The sequence below is a fragment of the Saccostrea cucullata genome, unplaced genomic scaffold (assembly GCF_032062105.1).
Source record: "Saccostrea cucullata isolate Sc308-1 unplaced genomic scaffold, CSIRO_AGI_Scuc_v1 ctg30, whole genome shotgun sequence".
Classification (NCBI taxonomy): Eukaryota; Metazoa; Mollusca; class Bivalvia; order Ostreida; family Ostreidae; genus Saccostrea; species Saccostrea cuccullata.
This window is the reverse complement of record NW_026930705.1, coordinates 414621-437011: the sequence shown is the minus strand read 5'-3', so window position 1 is coordinate 437011 and position 22391 is coordinate 414621. Positions and strand designations below refer to the sequence as shown.

The following is a 22391-nucleotide window of genomic DNA, read 5'->3' as shown; positions in this document are numbered from 1 at the left end:
CATAGTTCTGATATAAGTCAGATTTACTTTATCAATAGGCAAAGTTCTAATATAAGTCAGACATACTTTATCAATAGGCATCGTTGTGATATAAGTTCTGGCATAGTTTTGGTTTACACCAGACTTACTTAATTAATAGGCTTAGTTCTGATATATCAGACTAACTTAATTAATAGGCATAATTCTGATACGTCAAAATTACTTAATCAATAGGCAAAGTTCTGATATGTCATACTTACTCAATTAATCAATAAGCATAGTTCTGATATGTCAGAATTACTTAATCAATAGGCATAGTTCTGATATAAGTCGGACTTACTGAATCAATCAATAGGCATAGTTCTGATTTGTCAGACTTACTTAATCAATAGGCATAGTTCAGATATGTCAAACTTACTTAATCAATAGGCATAGCTCTGATAAGTCAAACTTGCTTAATCAATAGGCATAGTTCTGATATCAATAGGATATTCATTACTTTATCAATAGGCATATTTCTGATATCAGTCAGGCATAGCTCTGATATGTCAGACTTACTTAATCAATAGACATATTTCTGATATTAGTCAGGCATAGTTCTGATATTCAGACTTACTAAATCAATAGGCATAGTTCTGATATGTCAGACGTACTTAATCAATAGGCATAGTTCTGATATGTCAGATTAACTTGATCAATAGGCATATTTCTGATATTAGTCAGGCATAGTTCTGATATTCAGACTTACTTGATCAATAGGCATATTTTTGATATTAGTCAGGCATAGTTCTGATATTCAGACTTACTAAATCAATAGGCATAGTTCTGATATGTCAGACGTACTTAATCAATAGGCATAGTTCTGATATGTCAGATTAACTTGATCAATAGGCATAGTTCTGATATAAGTCAGATTTACTTTATCAATAGGCAAAGTTCTAATATAAGTCAACATACTTTATCAATAGGCATATATAAGTTCTGATAGTTTTGGTTTACACCAGACTTACTTAATTAATAGGCTTAGTTCTGATATATCAGACTAACTTAATTAATAGGCATAATTCTGATACGTCAAAATTACTTAATCAATAGGCAAAGTTCTGATATGTCATACTTACTCAATTAATCAATAGGCATAGTTCTGATATGTCAGAATTACTTAATCAATAGGCATAGTTCTGATATAAGTCGGACTTACTGAATCAATCAATAGGCATAGTTCTGATATGTCAGACTTACTTAATCAATAGGCATGTTTCTGATATGTCAGACTTACTTAATCAATAGGCATAGTTCTGATATGTCAGACTTACTTAATCAATAGGCATATTTCTGATATTAGTCAGGCATAGTTCTGATATTCAGACTTACTTTATCAATAGGCATATTTCTGATATCAGTCAGGCATAGCTCTGATATGTCAGACTTACTTAATCAATAGACATATTTCTGATATTAGTCAGGCATAGTTCTGATATTCAGACTTACTTAAATCAATAGGCATAGTTCTGATATGTCAGATTAACTTGATCAATAGGCATATTTCTGATATTAGTCAGGCATAGTTCTGATATTCAGACTTACTTGATCAATAGGCATATTTTTGATATTAGTCAGGCATAGTTCTGATATTCAGACTTACTTAATCAATAGGCATAGTTCTGATATGTCAGACTTACTTAATCAATAGGCATAGTTCTGATATGTCAGAATAACTTGATCAATAGGCATATTTCTGATATTAGTCAGGCATACTTCTGATATGTCAGACTTACTTCATCAATAGGCATATTTCTGATATTAGTCAGGCATAGTTCTGATATGTCAGACTTACTTAATCAATAGGCATAGTTCTGATATGTCAGACTTACTTAATCAATAGGCATAGTTCTGATATGTCAGACTTACTAAATCAATAGGCATAGTTCTGATATGTCAGACTAACTTGATCAATAGGCATATTTCTGATATTAGTCAGGCATAGTTCTGATATTCAGACTTACTTAATCAATAGGCATATTTCTGGTATTAGTCAGGCATAGTTCTGATATGTCAGACTTACTTTATCAATAGGCATGTTTCTGATATTAGTCAGGCATAGTTCTGATATTCAGACTTACTTTATCAATAGGCATATTTCTGATATTAGTCAGGCATAGTTCTGATATGTCAGACTTACTTTATCAATAGGCATGTTTCTGATATTAGTCAGGCATAGTTCTGATATGTCAGACTAACTTGATCAATAAGCATATTTCTGATATTAGTCAGGCATAGTTCTGATATTCAGACTTACTTTATCAATAGGCATATTTCTTATATTAGTCAGGCATAGTTCTGATATGTCAGACTTACTTAATCAATAGGCATAGTTCTGGGCTGTATCTGTAGAAGTTGATTCTTGATCATCCAAACCTGAAATTACAGTAAACAACATTGTCTTAGTCTGGATAACTGTATACATGTATACCAATAATACAAAACTGGGTATATTAAATGTATGGAACGACATATATGTATTAAAACTCGTTTAACTAAACATTCTTGTAATATTTAAAAACATTCTGAAATTCAAGCAAAGTTCTTATTTCTTATAATTCGCAGTCCTTATGTATATATAATGGTTCTGATAATATACTCTTGTGTATTATTGTGCTTTTTAAGTAAAAGTAGTCTATTAAACTTCAGCATCTACAGACTTAGAGACAATCTGAAGATATTAATAGATAGGCTTTAATAATAAACGGAATAAATTTACATGACTTGTTATTTTAAAATGCGTTACATTAATCCATATGTCATAAATGTACTAGCAAATATTACGATTTCATGTTCGATAAGGATGTGATTTTTACATGCATGTTTAGAAAGAAAAGAAGTAAAACACATTCAAACAGAAGTAAAAGCAGTTGAAATCACGCTCAGTATATCAGCTATTTTTTTCAGCTATTTAAACATCTAATTTAACTAAAATCTAATGAATCAATCTGCATCGACAGAACATGCTATTAACTAATGACACAGCAATATCTGAAGTTCTGCTGATGCTGAGCAGTCTACACACATCTACAGAGCTGTTACCACGCCAGCACACGATATACCGTGGTATTTGTGATAATGGGATTGAGAGTAATAGTCCGTGATTTGCGTGGCCCGTGGGGCTAGCCTGGAGCGTCGGGTATGAGGCCGAGGTCGATTACTACCTGTCTGAGCATGCGCAGGAGCAGTGTGTGGGCGGTAAACGTTCATCACCATGGAAGCATCGGTGCCAGGTATGATTTCCTCGCCAGGACCAGGGTACCTATATAAAAAACAATGTTCATTAAGCAATCAATTCTTTAAGAGACACATCATATTCATTTCGTAATTCCAGCTGCAAAACTGTAGCTGTCCAAAAATAATATTGTTAGAGGGCCACTTCTCCCAAAGACAAGTATATTCAATGCGCAGAAAACGTTACGCTCTTTTTTGCTTTGGTCAAATTGCCTTTTCAGTTGTCATCCAAAATGGCAGTAAAAATATACGAAATACTAGTATATATAGATGGTCTTAATTTTAGGCCCAGAAGGGCTATAAACATCGATTAGAGAAATGTATTATTTTTATTTGGAAAAAGTGTAAGAATCTGATATGAACACGTACAGGATTATTAGCATGTTTAAATACACGCAGAAATAAATCGAGAAATAGTGCTCTTTTGCACGTAATAAATATACACCTTCTGAATAGGTAGCTTCGTAGCTCTCTGGTCGTCCATTCATTTTTATGTTCAGTTTCAAACCACCACAGATCTGCAGCTAATTAAAATTATGTGCGGTATGTGTTCGAAAAGTTTTCTTCTGAAGTCACGTGGTTATTTGGGGTATAAATAGTAAGGCCATGCGGTAGCACGGCACTCTAAGCTTGCTCGCTAGGATTTAAAGATTGTAAGAAATATGGAGGATAGTAATGCAATGGAGTGTAATGAAGTTGGGCTCTCAAACGAGGACGCCGTTTCGCTGTTTAGTACTTCACTCAACAAAGCCTTAGAAAAACAAAGTAAAAATTGTGAGTACAATGACTTACAGAACAACTAGGAAAAAGTAATGCCCTGAAAAGTGCAGCGCACGTGCCTGAGTCCGGACAAGCATTTGAATTTAAGCATGAGGGGCATAAGATTCAGTTTGCGTTTAATCAAGAAAGACTTTCTAAGTTGTCTGAAATTGAAGGTCTCATTCAGGAAGTTGATTTAACAAAGGCTGCAGCAGTTATTAAGGAAGAAAAGACAGCCCTACAACAGAGAAACAAAATTCTGAAAATCGCTGACCGTCACGGATGGGATACCGTGAAGTATCTCGATGACCCCTTTAATACCGAAGATGCCACTAAGCTTCGTTACGCTGTGGGGCGTGCTGCAAGAAAACGATCCTTCAGAGCAAAACCGTATGAAAGACGCAGAGGAAGTTTTGCGCCCAGTGACTTTTTTCGTGGCTTTAGCCAGTATAATTCCTCCGAAAAATTCAACACAGGGGCTTCAAGAGTCGGAAATACAGGATTCCAGTTCCAAAGAGATCGTGGCGGATGTTTCTACTGTCGGCAAGTCGGACACATGGTCAGAGACTGCCCATACCTCAAAGGCCAGCCCATCCCCACCTTGTCAACCTCAACTACATGCACAAGTGGAACCTCTAAGCAGTGAAAATAATGAAGTTGAGTATATGTTTGATTTAAATGAGCAATATGAATATGAGCAAAATGTTGAGATGGTTAGTGTTAAATCCAAGCTCAAGAAAAGCATAAATTTCTGGAATGACGAGCTTAATGCTAACAGTTTTATTTTGAATACTATAAGATGTGGGTATGCTATACCTTTCAAAGAACTTCCATACAGTATTATTTTAAAAAATAACAGGTCTTCATTAAATCATGCAGAATTTGTTTGCTCAGCTATTTCTGACCTAATTAAGACTGGGTGTGTTAGAGAGGTTCAAGAACCATCTTTTGTAGTTAATCCATTGACTGTGTCTGTTAACGCGTCTGGTAAAAAACGTCTTGTTTTAGATCTCAGACATGTTAATCAGTTTATTGAGAAACAAAAAATTAAATTCGAGGGAATTAAGGAAGCTATGTTATATGCTAGAGAAGAACAATTCATGATAAAATTTGATTTTAAATCGGGTTACCACCATGTAGATGTACATCCCGAATTTCAAAAGTATTTAGGGTTTAGTTGGGAATTTCAAGGAAAAAGGAAATATTTTGAATTCACTGTTTTGCCATTTGGGCTTTCTTCTGCAGGGCATATTTTCACAAAAGTTGTGAGGGTATTGGTAAAATATTGGAGATCTCATAGCATTCCTGTCGTAGTTTATCTCGATGATGGTTGGGTTTGCTCGGATTACAATTCTTGTATAGAAATAGCCGCGTTTCTACAGAAAACGTTAGATCACTCAGGGTTTCAGGTTAATATAGAAAAATCGCAGTTTGTTCCAGTAGACAAAATGATTTGGTTAGGATTTGTATGGAATCTGAAAGATGGCATTTTAGAAGTTCCGAATGAAAAAATTGACAGTATTCGTTCTGTTGTTGCTTCGATAGTGAACAATGTAAGTAGAGTAACTGCGCGAAATGTCGCTTCTATTGTGGGCAAGGTCATTTCATTGAAACCTGCTTTAGGTAATATTTGTCAGCTGATGACACGGCACTTGAGCATGGCATTGTGTAAGAGAACTGGTTGGGATTGTGTATTGAATATGTCACGTGACTGTATTATTGAATTGTTTTTCTGGTGCAAGAATTTGGCCACTTTACCGAGATCAAAAATTACACGGTTCAGAAAAATACCTGCAAAAGTTTTGTTTTCGGATGCGAGCTCTTTTGCAGGAGCAGGTTTTTCTTTAGAACAAAATGAAAAGGTAGTGCATTACATGTGGAGTGATTCAGAAAAAATAAAAAGTTCTACGTGGCGAGAAATTAAAGCTATTTGTGTGATTATTGAGAGTTTGCATAATTATCTGTCGGGTAGACTTGTCAAAGTATATACAGATAATAAAAATGCAGTACTTATTGCATCTAAAGGTAGTATGAACTACGAGCTGCATCAGCTTGCTTTGGAAATGTTTGGTTTGTGTGTTGCGCATTCGATAAAATTAGAGTTAGAATGGATTCCTAGAACTATGAATACAGATGCAGATGACTTAAGCAAGATTTATGATTTTGATGATTGGGGAGTTTCAAACAGAATTTTTAAATTTTTTAATGAAGTATGGGGAGAGTATACCTGTGATTTATTTGCAGATAGTAAGAATAGAAAAGTTAAAAAATTTTATTCTAGATTTTGGACTCCCGGATCTTCAGGGGTTGATGCGTTTGCACAAAATTGGGCTGACGATAATTGTTGGATTGTGCCCCCACCTGTTTTGATATGCAAAGTTATTACTCATATGCAAATATGTAAAGCATTTGGAACGTTAATCATTCCAAAATGGAAATCCGCTTTGTATTGGCCGATGGTTTGGAATGAAAGGAAAAATAAATTTCACGATTTTGTGCTGAAGTTTTTTGAATATAAAAATCCTACAAATTTTTTCACAGCTGGTTCAGATAAAAACGGTATTTTTGCATCAGAAAAATTTCAGAGCAATGTACTGGTTTTGAAAGTAAATTTTGGAACATCCTGAAAAGTATAAAATTTGAGCACCATGTGCAGTTCAATGTACAATAAAAATTCATGCACCATGTGCAAAGCTTGTATGAACTGATCTATTAGTAAGGCACCATGTGCAAAAAATTAAGCACCATGTGCAAAAAAGATTTGACTAATTGTTTAAAAAACACGACATTTTTTGGGTGACGAAATTATTATTTTGATATGCATGTATTTGGATATGACGGTGGTTTCATAATCTTAATATGAGAACATTTTTTCTCTAGGTACGCAGTGTTTGGACAGAAATTCAGGAAATGAAAAAGGACAGCAGACTTTCTTCAGCAGCATCAAACATTCAGCACATAATCAGGAAAGGGAAGAGTGATAGTTCATATAAAATGTACGACACATATTTTAAAAAGTTCAGGACCTGGTGTTCAGATCATGGTGTTTCTCATTTACCCGCGGCAGTGAGTACGGTAGCCGTATTTCTTAGCAGTCTCGTGCAACAGTCGGTGTCAGAATCAGTGTTATCAGCTTATTTTTACAGTATTAAGTGGTTCCATGATTTCAATGTGTGCACTAATCCTTGTGATACAAAAATTCTGCATATGGTTATGGAAGGAGGAAAAAGAATCCTTAGTAAGCCGATTCAGAAGAAGGAACCTATTACGCCCGAAATTTTGGAGCAGATCATAAACAAATACGGTGATGACAGTCGGAAAAATGACTTATTAAGTGTAAGAGTGTGTGCTATGTTTCTGATGGGATTTGCGGGGTTTTTAAGATTTAATGAACTTGCGAACTTAAGAGTTAGAAATATTTCTTTTCATGATTTTTACATGTGTTTACATATTGAAAGCAGCAAAACTGACGTTTATAGACGAGGTAATGATGTTCTCATTGCAAGTACAGGTAATGCTACATGTCCTGTGTTTTGGGCAAAACATTATTTACAGTTGGCTGGAATATCAGGAAAACCAGACGATTTCATTTTTAGATCTGTACGTTATTTCAAATCAGCTAATTGTCACAGGCTTTGTAATATCAACAAGCCTATTTCTTACACCAGGGCACGTGAAATATTACTTGATTCTTTATCGACCATTGGTGTGGATTCAAAGCTATTTGGTTTACATAGTTTACGTAGTGGTGCCGCTACTTCTGCAGCTTCATGTGGGGTAAATGACAGGTTATTGAAAATACATGGTCGTTGGAAGACAGATTTTTCAAGGGATAATTACATTAAGGATTCTGTTTCAAAGCAGTTAAATGTAACGAAGAATTTACGCATATAAATTTTGTTGTTTGTGTATATGATTATTAAAATTGTTTTTGTGATATATTTGTCTATATATGGTTATAATTGCATTGTAGGAAATCAGCCCAATGATAAATCTCTTTGAATCTCTAAGCACTAGCGAACAGCGTTCCTACTTAACATGTGTTGTGTTTTATTCATTTAGCACTTCATTAATTTATATTCGGACGAACGAAGTGAGGGAGAATATAATTAAAATTATGTGCGGTATGTGTTCGAAAAGTTTTCTTCTGAAGTCACGTGGTTATTTGGGGTATAAATAGTAAGGCCATGCGGTAGCACGGCACTCTAAGCTTGCTCGCTAGGATTTAAAGATTGTAAGAAATATGGAGGATAGTAATGCAATGGAGTGTAATGAAGTTGGGCTATACAGTTGGTTTCATAAAGTGGTTATGTATTAGAATTGAATAAAAGCACTAGCGAGCAGCGTTCCTACTCTGTGTCTGTTTCTCTCTCTCTCTTAATTTATATTCGGACGAACGAAGTGAGGGAGAATATAAATATGTATTATTTACATGAAAGAGAAATGAGTTATCCTTCTTGACTTACCAGGGATTTTGATAGAGATGCGAATGTCTGTTTTCACACTCCTGTCTGAAGTCTCCCAACTGTTATAAAAAATGATATAAACTTATACAATTACTTCTATAAATCAGAAAATCACAAAGGTTAAGTTAAAAAAAATTAAAATATGAATTAAGACGAATTAAAACTTCGATTAAACAACGTACGTAGTTATATCTCTTATAAAGCAAGAATCATTTCTGAATTTACATTTTTAAAAGTATTAAACAACAATATGTAAGTAAACTATAATTCATTATTATAGAATAAATTGAAGATAGAAAAGGAAGAGAGATAGAAATGGAGAGTATGCTGATTAAGGTAAGGGGAATTTTCCAACAATATTCAAACAATGAAATATTTTTCACTTAGTAATATTAAATTTAATATTTACTTTAAACCTCCTTGAATTTTATTCTAATGTATGTTCTTAATCAATAAATGAAGGAAATTTTAAATATCTTTGCTATTTTCTTAATTAATATATGTGTCTATGAAAAACAAACTGAACTTTTAAGGTACATAGGAATGGGTTGTACTAGTAACTTATTAAATATAGTATATGATAAGGGTGAATTACTAACTTAGTAAGTCAAGTAATTTATTGGGGTGTACTAGTAACTTAGTAAGTCTAGTATATATTTGGGGTGTACAAATAACTTTGTAAGTCAAGTCAATGATTGGGATGTACAAGTAATGTAAGCCTAGCATATGATAGGAGTTTACTAGAAACTTAGTAAGTCTAGTGAATGATTGGGGAGTACTAGTATTTTATTAAGTTTATTAAATGATTGGTGAGTGAATGATTGGGATGTGCTTGTAACCTAGTAAGTCTAGTTAATACTAGATATTCTGTGTAATTTATGAAGTCTAGTATATGATTGGTGTGTACCAGTATAACTTTGTAAGTCTAGCAAATGCTTGGGGTGTACTAATTATATAGGAAGTCTGCTATGTGATCGTTAGTCTGCTAGTAACCTACATGTAGTAAGTCTAGTAAATGATTGGAGTGTACTAGTAACTTAGTAAGTCTAATGAATGATTGGGGTGTACTAGTAACCTATTAAATATAGTAAATGATTGGGGCGTAGTAACTAATAACTTCATAAGTCTAGTAAATGATTGGGGCGTACTAGTAACTTAGTAAGTCTAATGAATGATTGGGTCTACTGCAAAACAGAGTTAACAGTACCATTTGTACTGCAAATGGAGTTAATAATATCATCTGTATTGCAAAATAGAGTTATATAATAAGACTAGAGTATATACTAGGACTAGTTTATACGTCCGTGGAATAACGCTCAGGCATTAGATGCAAAATAAATATTGTACAGCGTCATATGTGTGTAAGTGTTAAAAATTTATGTCACGGTTGGAATCACGTCAATTGTCATAATGTATATGGCTGTGTATGGTTTCCTTACAATTATCTGTCGTCCAGTGAAGGGCATGGACCAGTCGGTCCGCCTGGGAACCTCCCAGCCAATCTCTCCCACGTTTGTGCTTCGGGGTCGGGGAAAGGGTGTGGAGGATGCTGGTCGCCACAGATAGTCCGCCTCACTTGTTCCCTCCACTGACATTGTTCCTATCCCGATGTGTCTGTGGTGCGCTTCAACAGTCACACGATGATCACAATTTCCATCGGGACCTAGCGAGGCGAGAATGTGATCAATCAACCTCCAAGTTTGTTTTTTCATTTTTTTGTACATTTTCCAAATTTCTTTCTTTTAGGGTGTATTCTGCTGATATATTAGCCATTATATTACCGAAATGTTCTTTGTATACATCATACTAAAATGAGGGGATGCTCACCCCTCCATGGCATCTGATCCCATCTGTAATGTATAGGTCTGTGATTGCTCTGTTCCTAATTTGAATGGACTTTTGAGCTATTATAATTTTCGTTATCTCCGTATTTCATAAAGATTTTCTTTGTTTTTGTCTGTTTATTAAATTTATTTTTAACTCTTGGTAGTTTTGTTAGTCTTTTAAATATATAATAAAGAAATTAAAATTTTATTTTAGATCAAGATACTAATTTTTTTCATTCAAGTGAATGAAAATTCAAAGAAGTCTTGTATCTCAGATATTACTAAATTACACACTAGCTGACTCGAATATCTTTCTTTTTCGTGTTGTGTTTCAAATAATGAACACATTGGATTGAAATGTCAAAATTAAAAAAGTTTAATTTAATTTATTTCAACAGAATACATCCTTAAAAATAAATTGAACTAAAGGCATTTTTATAGCTTCAATGTTTATGAAATTTATTTAAGAAGAGGATTTTTACTGTATTTTTGTGTTTATGCCTTATTGCTCAAAGAAAATATAATTCTAATACATCTAACAAACCAATCATCACTCCTTTATACATTTTGATTTCATTTAATTAAAGTTTCGATTGATTGTCAATCGTTCAATACAATATCATTCAACTGAAAAGAGTAAAAAAGTAAGGACGCCCTAGGAATTTTTGTCCCCCGCTTGAAAAGTGGGGGATATTAATTTGGGTTTGTCCGTCCGTCCGTCCGTCCGTCTTTCTGTCTGTCTGTAACGCTTTCGTTTCCACACGATATCTCGAGAACCATTTAAGCTTTTGCAATGAAATTTAGCATAGCAACTCCCTATGGACTAAAGAAGACCCCTATTGATTTTGAGGTCAAAAGGTCAAAGGTCAAGGTCATAAATAAGCAAATTCTGTCTGTTAAAACACTTTCGTTTCCACACGATATCTCTAGAACCATTTGAGCTATTGCAATGAAATTTTACATGACAACTCCCTGTGGCCTAAAGAAGACCCCTATTGATTTTGAGGTCAAAAGGTCAAAGTTCAAGGTCATAAATTTATACATTCTGTCTGTGTGTAACACTATCATTTCCGATATTTCAAGAAGATTTGCAATGTAATTTTATACCAAAACTCCCTACTCTCAAAGTTTTGTTTTATACGCAATAACTCTCCTCATGCCCTGCGCTACATGTAATACTATAAATACTAATAAAACAGGTTCTCGGCGGACTTTATGTTCTTATTACATCTATTAGCACTGTTTAATAAAGGCTAAATAAATCAAACACCATGGATTGTGTAAAATTTTCCGAACATGAAAACATGAATATATACATGTATGTGACTTTAGTTCTGCATATACTTCCCTCCGTGTAAAGATTGATTGTCATACGAGCTATTATAATTTTCTCCGTGGTCTAGTGGTTATGTCTCTCGCTTCGAATGTGAGAGGTCCCGGGATCGAAACTCGGTCGAAGTTGTCTTTTTTTTCTTTTTTTTTTTTAAATACTTTTTTTTTTTACTAAATGATAGTATTCAGCATGTGAAATGAAAAATTTATGAGGTTATAAAATCAACATTACAGTGTGATAAATATTCCATATAAAAAAATCTTCTATACACATAATAAAGAATAAGCAATCAAATCTTTATATGCATATTGACATACATGTATTTTATTTCCTTCAATAATGTATACTTTTAATAATTCTACAAATTCAGTCAGGGGGAGGACGCGGGGGACACGAATAGGAATTTTAGTTGTTTATTCTACACATCATTGCTGAAGCTTTAAATGAACACACTATTTTTTCGCGTCACCGATCCTTTGTGGATTTGTGAGAAAGGTTTATAGTGTAGAATTAAAAATTAAAAGTTTTTTTCTCAAATGGGTCAAGCATTTATAACGTCAATTACTGGAAAATAAAATATTTACAGCCCCTCCCGGTGAATCAATAAAGAGTGTTGTAAAAAAGTAACATTTAACGCGAGGTAAACACAACTTTTATTTACTTTCGATAATAGGCACAAACCACTTCAGAAAATGCGATATAATTCATCAAAATTCAGTTCACTCCATGAAACCTCAAGGAATGAAAACTATTTATTCTTTGATTATTTATTTTATTATCACTTATACATTGTATTCTTGTGGTTTATTTTACAAGCGAGAAAAGGCGATCCTGCAGTTTTTTCCTACCAAATTTAAATTATATGGACACATACACTATAAATATTTTTCTGACACTATTTTAAGTGTTGTTGTATAAAGTGTAATAAAAAAAAATTAACAAAAAATTACATTTAAATCTCTTTTTTAAAAAATTGATAATTTACCAATTTGGCGAAAATGCCCAACTTGGCACCAGGCACACTAACGAAAGAAGAATAGGAAAAAGAAGAAAGATGATAAAAATAGACAAACTAACAAGTGATTTTTTCTAACTCTAATAGACGTTCCTAACTTTTTCAAATCAAATATATTGAACTGGATCTTGTATTTGCATGCATACCCGAAAATGTCATAATCTTAATGGCAATCAAGATAAACATTAACGTGCATATTTAAACACCAAAAGACTTAGAGATATCGATCTATGCAGTCTGCGTATATAGAGAGGATATGCTTAACAGATAACAAATGTAAATGGGTAATTATTAATTAACAACATTTTCCCCTTTAAAATTGATTTTTTTTCAACATGTCATAAAACATTTTAAATATTCCCGCGATTTAAATACAATGACAAAAGAATGCGAATTTTTAAAAAAAATAATAATTATTTTAATTGAACTACCTGTGAACAGCATTCTTCCCTTCCATGGCTCATCAGATTCTATAATGTTGTAAATGTAGCTTCGAGTTCTTTCTCCTGGCGCAATCCGTTTATCTTCGGTAGAAGTCATCCTTATGGAAAACGCTAACTTGCAACACGTGTAATAAACTCCCGTCGTGAGCCTCAAACAGGCTGATTAGCAACGTGACGTCACAATGTAAATGTTTCTAAGGAAGTGGAGGTTTAAAGCGAGAGTCAGCGAGAAGAACGAAGAGGTTTGAAGGTATGTAGTATGTTCATTGTGTTACATGTAAATATATAATGGATCTAATTTGGAATTGTGCATGACAATGTTGTGCATTGGCCACTATTCTCACATATTTCATATGTGATAAGTTATAAGGCGCACTTCGACGAAGTAAACAAAGAGGTTTTAAAAAAAAAGGGGGGGGGGTAAATTAACATTCTACTTATATCTATCGAAGAATCAACTATTTACATCCATTTTTAATTTTTTTTAGTGCCTTACATATTAAACAAGATGGATACAGCATATCTACAGAAGAACCTTGGTGACTGTTTAACACAATGTCTAGCAGAAATATCAGAGAAACGTCCAAGAGACCCAATAGAATTCATGGCCCAGTGGCTTTACAAATATAAGGAAAATGTCATGTACATGGAGAAGGTAGGGATAGTGTTTGACAATCAGCATGTATAGTGATTGCTGTTATAAATGGGAATCCAATACTGTCTTACCTAAACATACGAGCATTTGAATGCTTCAGCATCTTCTACACATCAGTGACTTTGTCAAAATACTTTGTGTGCAAACCAGAGTAATATTGTAATTCCTATCTGTTTATGTTTTTTAAAGAAAGAAGAAGAAAAGAATCAGTTAATTAGAGAAAAAGAAGAGTTTGAGAAGGAACAAGAAATGTTGGAGAAAAGGAAAGAAGAGGCTGATCAGATAAAGAAAGAGGACGATGAGAAACGGAAGGTGGGTCAAGCGTAAAGTCAATACACAGTGGAAACTAAGTACCAAAGAGGCAGTAATTCAACAGAATAATGTGAAGGAAACTAACTCAAACTATGAATTTCATTTTGAAACTAAATTTGCAACATTCACTATTTCACTATAGCATGAGCTTTAGACTCACAGGAATTCTATTGCTTTTTGTATAACCTGTGTCCATCTTGTTCCATTGAATTGTGTATATTGTTTCTATTCAAAAAATCATATTCAGAGAAAAACGAATTGTTTCCAAAAATTTTCATCTCTAATTATTCTGATATGTTTGTTTTGGAGAAAACATTGATTTCATTCAAAGAAAAATATCAACTTACTACATGTGTATTATTACGCATTTTCAGGCTGAGGAGGAAAGGGCAGCCAAAGAGAGTTCCTCTCCCACAAAACTCCCCCCTGTGATAGAGGCTCAGGAACCTCCCGAGGAGGAGGCAAAGAAAGCGGCGACTGAGGCACCAGCCGAGGAGGCACCCACACAGGAGGAGGAGAAACCCTCAGACTCCTCAGAGGAAAAGAAGGTAGGTCCTAATCTGTGTCGGCCATTACAGATTTACTGAGTGTATCATGTGTTTGCTAAGTTTTAAATAATCATATGCAGTGTAGTATTGATTTGCATGGAGTTTAATATGATTTAATTTAATTATGACCAGAAAGAAAAAACACGTGCATTAATTGTTATGAAATTAATTTTTTATGCATGTAAATAATATAAATATTTTTTTTTTGTCAGTAGAAGCATTGTATAAAAATGAAATTTAAAAAAAAAAAAATCTGTTTAACTTAAGAAAATAAAAATCACACACTTGCTCTTGTAGGATGAAGACTCTAAAGAAGAAACAAGTGATCCTGCTCCTACAGAAGAGGAGACATAGTCATTGTCCAATCACTAGCCTTGTTACAAATGTTCACGGTGCTGTTCCTCCAACTCAGACAGCAGTGTGATCTGACATTACCTTGCCTGTGATGCTTTGTGATATCATGAGTGACAGCTTGTACGTTTATGTGAGTGTGCACAGAGTGAAAGTGACCAAGCATTTTATCATCTTTAGAAATGAAAATACTTACAATTGACAGAACAATATCTTTTGTTTTATACATTTTTGTTTTGTGACTATAATGTTTTTATTTTATAAATAGCCTCTGTATTAAAATATTGTTTTGATTGAAATTCTCATGAAAGTTATTATTTAGATATCTAAATTAAAATTTAAGAAATGTTCACCAAAAGGCATTTAACAACTTGATCATAAAACTTTGTTCATAGTTCAAGTAAAATGTACGTTAAAGGTTGTGGTCAAAGTGATGTGGAGAATATTGTTATCAGGTATAGATTATTTAAGGAATCACTAGTTTGTTAGGTATATGCCAGGGTATCAACAACAGTTGTAAACGTGGGGTTAGTATGCATAACGGACAAAGCCTTTAATTATGAATACATGTAAATTATGCCACGTTTTCATCTGTCATTGATGTTCCTAACATTCACAACAAACTAGACAATAATTCCTGTGAAATAGAAACTAACAAGAGGTCAGTGGGCAATAACGCTCACCTGAGTAGCTTTAGTCCTGCTGTTCTTCAAATTTCCAAAAAGATTTTTAAAATATGACCCCACTTAAAAATCTCTAAATTCACACAGCAATGAGATGCTTCAACATCATTATGATTAACATAGACTTACATTATTGAGAAGAAAATCCTTTCATTGCATTATGTAGAATTCCCAAACCTAGCTTAAGGGCCCATGATTTCAACAATTTAGAATGTACAGCACATCAAAAAGTTTTCATAAGTTTCATTTCTTCTAGCAAAGTTGTTCGTGAGAAGATGTCTAAAGAATCTTTTCTATGCAATTATGACTTGGATTATGATCCCGCTCTAGGTTTGGGGGTATGATTTGAATAATTTAGAATCTGAACTACATTGAAAGTTTATGCAAACCACATTCTAATCGGAATTCTACAATCATATATTTTTTTAAAATTAATATAGGGTTTATTCCTGTCGATAAGAGTGACGTTATTTCTTCATATTTTCCTTGACTGTCATGTGAGGAAAAAGAAGACACTTTGCCAGCATGGATTAAATGTGTCAGATCTTTGTTACAATCGCGAATGATGGACAATAACCATTTATCCTTCTTTATTCAATAATCCAGAAGTCAAAAAAAATTAAATAGATTACAAGATCAGTACGTATTGATCCCTGCTGACACTGCAGGTAACAACATTGTCTTGTTTTAAGGCTCATTATATAAACTGTATTTTAGAAAAACTTGGATTTAATTCTACAAGTGGTAATCCAATTCATACTCCTTTCTAAGGAAGAAATTTTCAAAATGATTTGTCAGTTTTGAATACTTTTAATATCCAAGACAACCAAAATTTATTTGAATTACCATATCTATATTGAATTCCGAAAGAAGATGGTGGGATAAGGCGGGCGAAGATAAGAAGTGAAAAAAATTATCTTAATAATATCCAAATTTTATTTCTCATATTTCATCAGATATTAAAATGGCCGCATGATCAATTCTATGCAATTTAAAAAAAAGATCCCACTAAAGTTGAAAAAGAAAATATTTGCCACTGAAGAAGCATACACACAAAAAAAAAACAAAACATTTCTCAAATTTTAAGTATTATATCAAAACTTTTAAATAAATTTTTAACATTATTTAAAGTTGAATACATATTACTCCAATTTTTTGAAACATAACTTAAAAGTTTGCAATAAAATATACAAATTTTTTTGTTAACAAAAAAAAAAAAAAAAAAAAAAAAGCCTGATTGCCGCATTGAATTCTGATTTTTTTTGGCCTGAGAAACTATTGATTAATTTTTTTTGGCCTAATATCCAAATTTTATTTGATATTTCATCTAATATTAAAGTATACTTAATGTAAAATCTCTACAATTTAAATCCCCAAATTATTTGCATCATGAAGAAGCATACACACACTAAAAAGAACAAAAATGATCATTTTCTCAGGCTTTAACAAAATCTTTAAATATGAGTGGGTCTTTGCTCCATTTTTTGTATTCATATGAAGCAGAATTTGTCTAAAATCTTATAAATGAAAAGAAGAAAACACTTGCTGTGGCCTTCAGCTCGACATTTAAATATATCGACGACATATTGTCAATTAACAATTGTAGAATGTAATTTCCATTCTCATGTCGATACGGTGAGCTTGTGATAAACGATACCACAGAGCTAGTCTGACACATTTTTATATATATTTAAAAAAATTCTTAATGGTAGATTTTTTTCAAGCTCAGAAAAGTTTTTTCTCTCAATTTCCTTTCATAAATATACCTTCATCGCCTGAAAAGTTAATTTAAATACTCAGTTGATTCAATACGCAAGAGCATGCTCTACGTATGAACAATTTCTAAAAGGAGGTAAATTATTGGCAAACAAGTTGATGAAACAAGAATATCAGCAGTCTCGTTTAAAATCTTCATTTCGTAAGCTTTATGGTCGCTACAATGGCCTTGGCAGCGAATGCAACTTATCATTTAGTCAAATGCTGACTGACGTTTTTCATACTACTCTCATTTACACACTATTAACAGGATTTTTCCGTGAATTCATTATGAGAGAACACATGGCGGACGTACCTGTGCAACAATATATTGTAGAAGTGGTGTAAATCGGATGTGGATACTTAAAAATTCCAAAGAACTTTTGGAAAATTTGAAAATAGATTTTATCAAATCGACTTAAAACTTACTATTTTTCAATTTTATACACAACCATTCCAACGATAATTTAAAGTCAAGGTTTTTTGATATCATTGACAGCTGCTTTTCGATCTATAAAAATGAAACTCGTTAATTTACTTACCTTGGTCTTGTTACTCTTGTATCTTGTTAAAACATTCTGATTGTACACACAAGTACTCTGAAGTTGACATCAAAAAGATTCTTGAGTTTCTGATTGACAATATCTATGTGGTTTTGGAGACCAGGTCTTCCAACAATCTATTGTAATTCCCATGGGTACCAATTGCGCCCCGTTATTATATGACATATTTTTGTATTCATATGAAGCAGAATTTGTCAAAATCTTATACATGAAAAGAAGAAAACATTTGCTGTGGCTTTCAACTCGACATTTAGATATATCGACGACATATTGTCAATTAACAATTGTAGAATGTAATTTCCATTCTCATGTCGATACGGTGAGCTTGTGATAAACGATACCACAGAGCTAGTCTGACACATGTTTCATATTTATATATTTAACTTGAAGAGGACGTTAATGGTAATATAACAAGCAAGCTCTATGATAAGCGTGATGGCTTTAACATTTCAATCGTCAATTTCCTTTACTATGTAGCAATATACCTTCATCGCCTGTAAACGAAGTTTATGTATCTCAGTTGATTCAATACGCAAGAGCATGCTCTACGTATGAACAATTTCTAAAAGGAGGTAAATTATTGGCAAACAAGTTGATGAAACAAGAATATCAGCAGTCTCGTTTAAAGTCTTCATTTCGTAAGTTTTATGGTCGATACAATGGCCTTGGCAGCGAATGCAACTTATCATTGAGTCAAATGCTGACTGACGTTTTTCATACTACTCATTTACACACTGAACTGACGACGGATTTTTCCGTTAATTCCCTATTATGACAAGAAACACATGGCGGACGTGACCTGTCGGCAGGGGATGCTCATTACTCCATGGCACCTGATCCCACCTCTGATGTTTTGGAGGTCTGTGTTTGCTCCGCTCCTATTTTGTATTCTTTTATGGACTTTTGAGCTTGAATACTGTTCGTTATCTCCATATATTTCATGTACAGTCTAAATCTAATTAGTAAACACTTTAATCCTTTTCCCTGATCTTCGTAGAGCATCAATATAGTATGTATCACTTCCATCTACTAAATTCAAAATTAACAGCATGACAAATTTAGTAAATTAAACTTAAGCGGGTTATGTTACTATTTCATGTATAATTGAAAGGAAACGTTAGATATTTCTGTAAAGTGCGTTTCTTTTCTCTTGGTATTATATACTAATAGCAAAGTACTGAGTATACTATCACAGAGAACAGGTTCAAAGACCTGGCAGGAAAACTTGCATTCTTTCTGTAATATGACCAATGTCCACTTAAATGATATCGTTATGCTATATCCGAGGCTGTAAAGTACATATCTAACAAATTATAATTTTCTTTTCATCAAGGATGCTATTTATTTTGGCATATCTGTTTTTCGTGCCAGCAATATAAATAAACGTCGCAGTTATTTTGTGCCTTTAAGCTCCTTTGTTAGTGCTGACTTGGAAGAATAAAGCGTACAAAATAGCGCACTTGAAAAAATTCTCGCCATTTCTCTTATAACAAATAATTGCAAATGGTGTATTAGAATTTATTCTAAACCAACAAACTCGAATCGGAAAGTATTACCCTGGCATGTGTAGTAAAATCAGAATTTGAACGTTTAAAATCTGTTTTTCATAAGCAATATAATAAGGTCCCAGCCTAAAAGGCTCATAACAATATCGTCTTTGTTTGTAAGGCTCATTATTAACTGTTTTTAAGAAGAACTTGGTTCAAATTCTACTTCAGGAAATCCAATTAAATGTTCTCTCCAAATATAAAATTCTTAAAAATCACATTTTGGTACTGCATTTAAAACTTTATACATTCCAGTCAACCAATATGAGTTTGAACTACCCTACCTATTCCTAAATTTCATTTCAAACATTACGGAGTTCAACTGCATTTATAGTTTACAGAGGTACATTCAGGGTCAAACAAATGCTCTACCCATTGGAGTGGGTAAAAAGAATCCGGAAAATATCTAAAAGAACATGTGTTTTTTAGTTGAGCGTGGAATATCTTTTGTTCCTGAGATATTTTACAATAAAAACTTTTGGTCAATAATAAAATAAAATTTAATACTTTTTTCCGTCACAAGATGGCAGCTGGATAGACGTGAAGCGGCACATTCAAATATGTAAACATTGACCAATCAGAACTTACCTTTTCTATTCAGTGCGGATAAACCGAAGTAAGACGTTTTTCTTCGAAGGAACGGCATTGGAGCGGAACGAAACGGTACATTTATTGAAAGTAAGTTAATTGTGTCAAGTCTTCTGAGAAAGGCCCACAATATCCCAAACCCGAATTTGCACCCAAAAGAGTGTCCTCCCTTTCCTTTTTTTTTTTTTTATACATGCACATACTATATATTTACATTAACTTCCAGTGCCCGTGACCAAACCCTAACTTCTAACCAACTCATGAACTTCTTAACGGAGAAACTTCAGGCTTACTCTGCTTCAACATCTAGAAGTAGTGTAAATCAGATGTGGTTCCCAAAAGTGAGCGTTTAGATTATAAATTAAATACTGACAGCTCGCTTGCGTGATAAATGAGAGAATTTGCTTGGCTATGTTCAAATTTATTGGAAGTAGAAAGTAAAAACTGGAGTTTAATCAAAAATGACAACATTATTAATGTAGTCTTCGAAAACTAGGTCTTCCATCAAACTGACTGAATGCCGGTGGGTACTTATGGTGCTCCTTTATTTATCACCTGTTTTTATACTCCGATAAAGCAAAATAAACATATAAAGTTCATAATGAGAAGAAAACTGTGGCCTTCATCTTGAAAATTAGTTATTTCGACGATATATTATCATTAACAAAAGTTGCTTCCATTCATATGTGAAATCGATAATTCCCAGAGGACTTGAAAAGACATCACCAAGCCTGTCACATTTGCTTCGTATTTGTGTGCTTTACCGATCATAGGACCAACTAACACCAAACTGTATGACAAACGAGATGGTTAAGCATTTCCATAGTCAACTTTCCTTATTTATGTAGTAAGTTCCCGGTATTACCTGCATATATTAATAAATCTCCCAATTCATTCGATATTAGTATGTACCGAGTATCATCATTTTAAAGCCGAGGTAGGCTACTGACAGATAAGTTAATGTTACAGGGATTTCAACAATCTCACTTAAAAACAGCATTTAGTAAATCCTGTTTGTTATAATTACTTAAATAGAAATAATAACTATCATTGGGCCTTATTTTGGTTGATTTTACCTGATCAATCCGTATGGTTCGCAGAAGGTGTGACCGGTCTGTAGGGCTGCTTACTCCTCCCACGCACCCGATCCCATCACCAGAATTTTCAGACCTTCCAAGTTTTCTGTAGTCACAGATTTGTACTGTTTATAGATTTTTAGACCGATCACTGTCCGTTATCTTCAGCTATTTTTTCGTTTAATTTCTAAATGCATGTGCGGTCAAAGTGAATTATAAGGTATGAGGTTTTTTAATAACAAAAGTATTAATTTAATATGCAACATCAAGAACCTTTAAATTGATAATAAGATTTACCTATACATCTACTAACAAAAACAGCTAAATAAAGTAAAGCTCAAAAGCATATGGAATCAAAAATTGTAATCAAATTGGCTGAGCAAACACCGGCCTTTCAAAACATCAGAGGTGGGATCAGGTGAGATGTAGGAGTAAACATTCCCCATCTCATTTCGATATATGTACAAAACGTATATTTATACCCCCGCTCCGAAGGAGAGGGTGGTTTACTGTTTTACCCTTGCGTGCCTGTGTGTCTGTCTATAAAAATTTTTCGTCGCAGTTGTCTCAGCAACTACTCAATACAGATGCTTGAAATTTTAAGACAATCTTCTCTAAGATATATCACATGATGTGATTCATATTTTTTTCCAAATCCGATGTCAACTTCTTATTTAACCGTGTGTCCATCCGATCATACATAACAAATTTTTGTCACAGTTTTCTCATCAACTACTCATCGCAGATGCTTGAAATTTTAATACACTCTTTATTGAGGCATGTCATATAGTAGGATTCATTTTTGTTCACTTCTGATGTCAACTTCCTGTTTATCCATGCGTCTGTCCGTATCATACATAACAATAATTTTTGTCGCATTTTTTTTTCAGCAAGTACTCATTACAGATGCTTGAAATTCTAGCATATATTTTATTGAGGCAAGCCATATGGTTGGATTCTTTTTACATGTATCTGATGTCAACTTCCTATTCATTTGTGCATCTGCCCGTCACTGAACTTGTGTATATTGACATAATAGTGTATATTCACATCAGAGCAACTTCTTGTTGATCAGGAGTTTGACTACTAGGATGACTCTACGATGCTAATTAATTCTCTCGTGTTATGACTTAATTAATGCAGCACTGAGAAATTATGCCGATTTTAACTTGTTTTATAGTTTGCGGGGAAGCAAACATTGAGGAAAAATCTTAGA

General features: G+C 33.4%; 3 protein-coding genes across 4 annotated transcripts; 2 read left to right on the top strand and 1 right to left on the bottom strand.

Annotated features, from left to right (window-relative positions):
• Positions 1 to 2319: 2319 nt before the first annotated feature.
• LOC134229713 (protein SPMIP2-like) lies at positions 2320 to 13295 on the bottom strand. 2 transcript variants are annotated; one of them, XM_062711486.1, is made up of 5 exons: positions 13086 to 13286; positions 9920 to 10143; positions 8481 to 8539; positions 3186 to 3283; positions 2320 to 2397 (listed from the first exon to the last, which is right to left on the bottom strand). In XM_062711486.1, exons 1-5 carry the CDS (start codon positions 13192 to 13194, stop codon positions 2342 to 2344), a joined length of 546 nt encoding a protein of 181 aa, XP_062567470.1. In that variant the 5' UTR covers positions 13195 to 13286; the 3' UTR covers positions 2320 to 2341. The 2 variants fall into 2 exon arrangements, with proteins under 2 accessions (XP_062567470.1, XP_062567469.1); XM_062711485.1 differs by having other exon boundaries at positions 2326 to 2397; positions 3084 to 3283; positions 13086 to 13295.
• LOC134229734 (integrase/recombinase xerD homolog) lies at positions 3918 to 8003 on the top strand. The gene is made up of 5 exons (XM_062711520.1): positions 3918 to 4029; positions 4191 to 4375; positions 4491 to 4670; positions 6895 to 7802; positions 7988 to 8003. The coding sequence occupies exons 1-5, from the start codon at positions 3918 to 3920 to the stop codon at positions 8001 to 8003; spliced, it is 1401 nt and encodes a 466-aa protein (XP_062567504.1).
• A 288-nt stretch (positions 13296 to 13583) lies between the features above and the next one.
• LOC134229712 (DPY30 domain-containing protein 1-like) lies at positions 13584 to 15262 on the top strand. The gene is made up of 4 exons (XM_062711484.1): positions 13584 to 13752; positions 13942 to 14064; positions 14439 to 14612; positions 14910 to 15262. The coding sequence occupies exons 1-4, from the start codon at positions 13606 to 13608 to the stop codon at positions 14964 to 14966; spliced, it is 501 nt and encodes a 166-aa protein (XP_062567468.1). The 5' UTR covers positions 13584 to 13605; the 3' UTR covers positions 14967 to 15262.
• The last annotated feature ends 7129 nt before the right edge of the window (positions 15263 to 22391 follow it).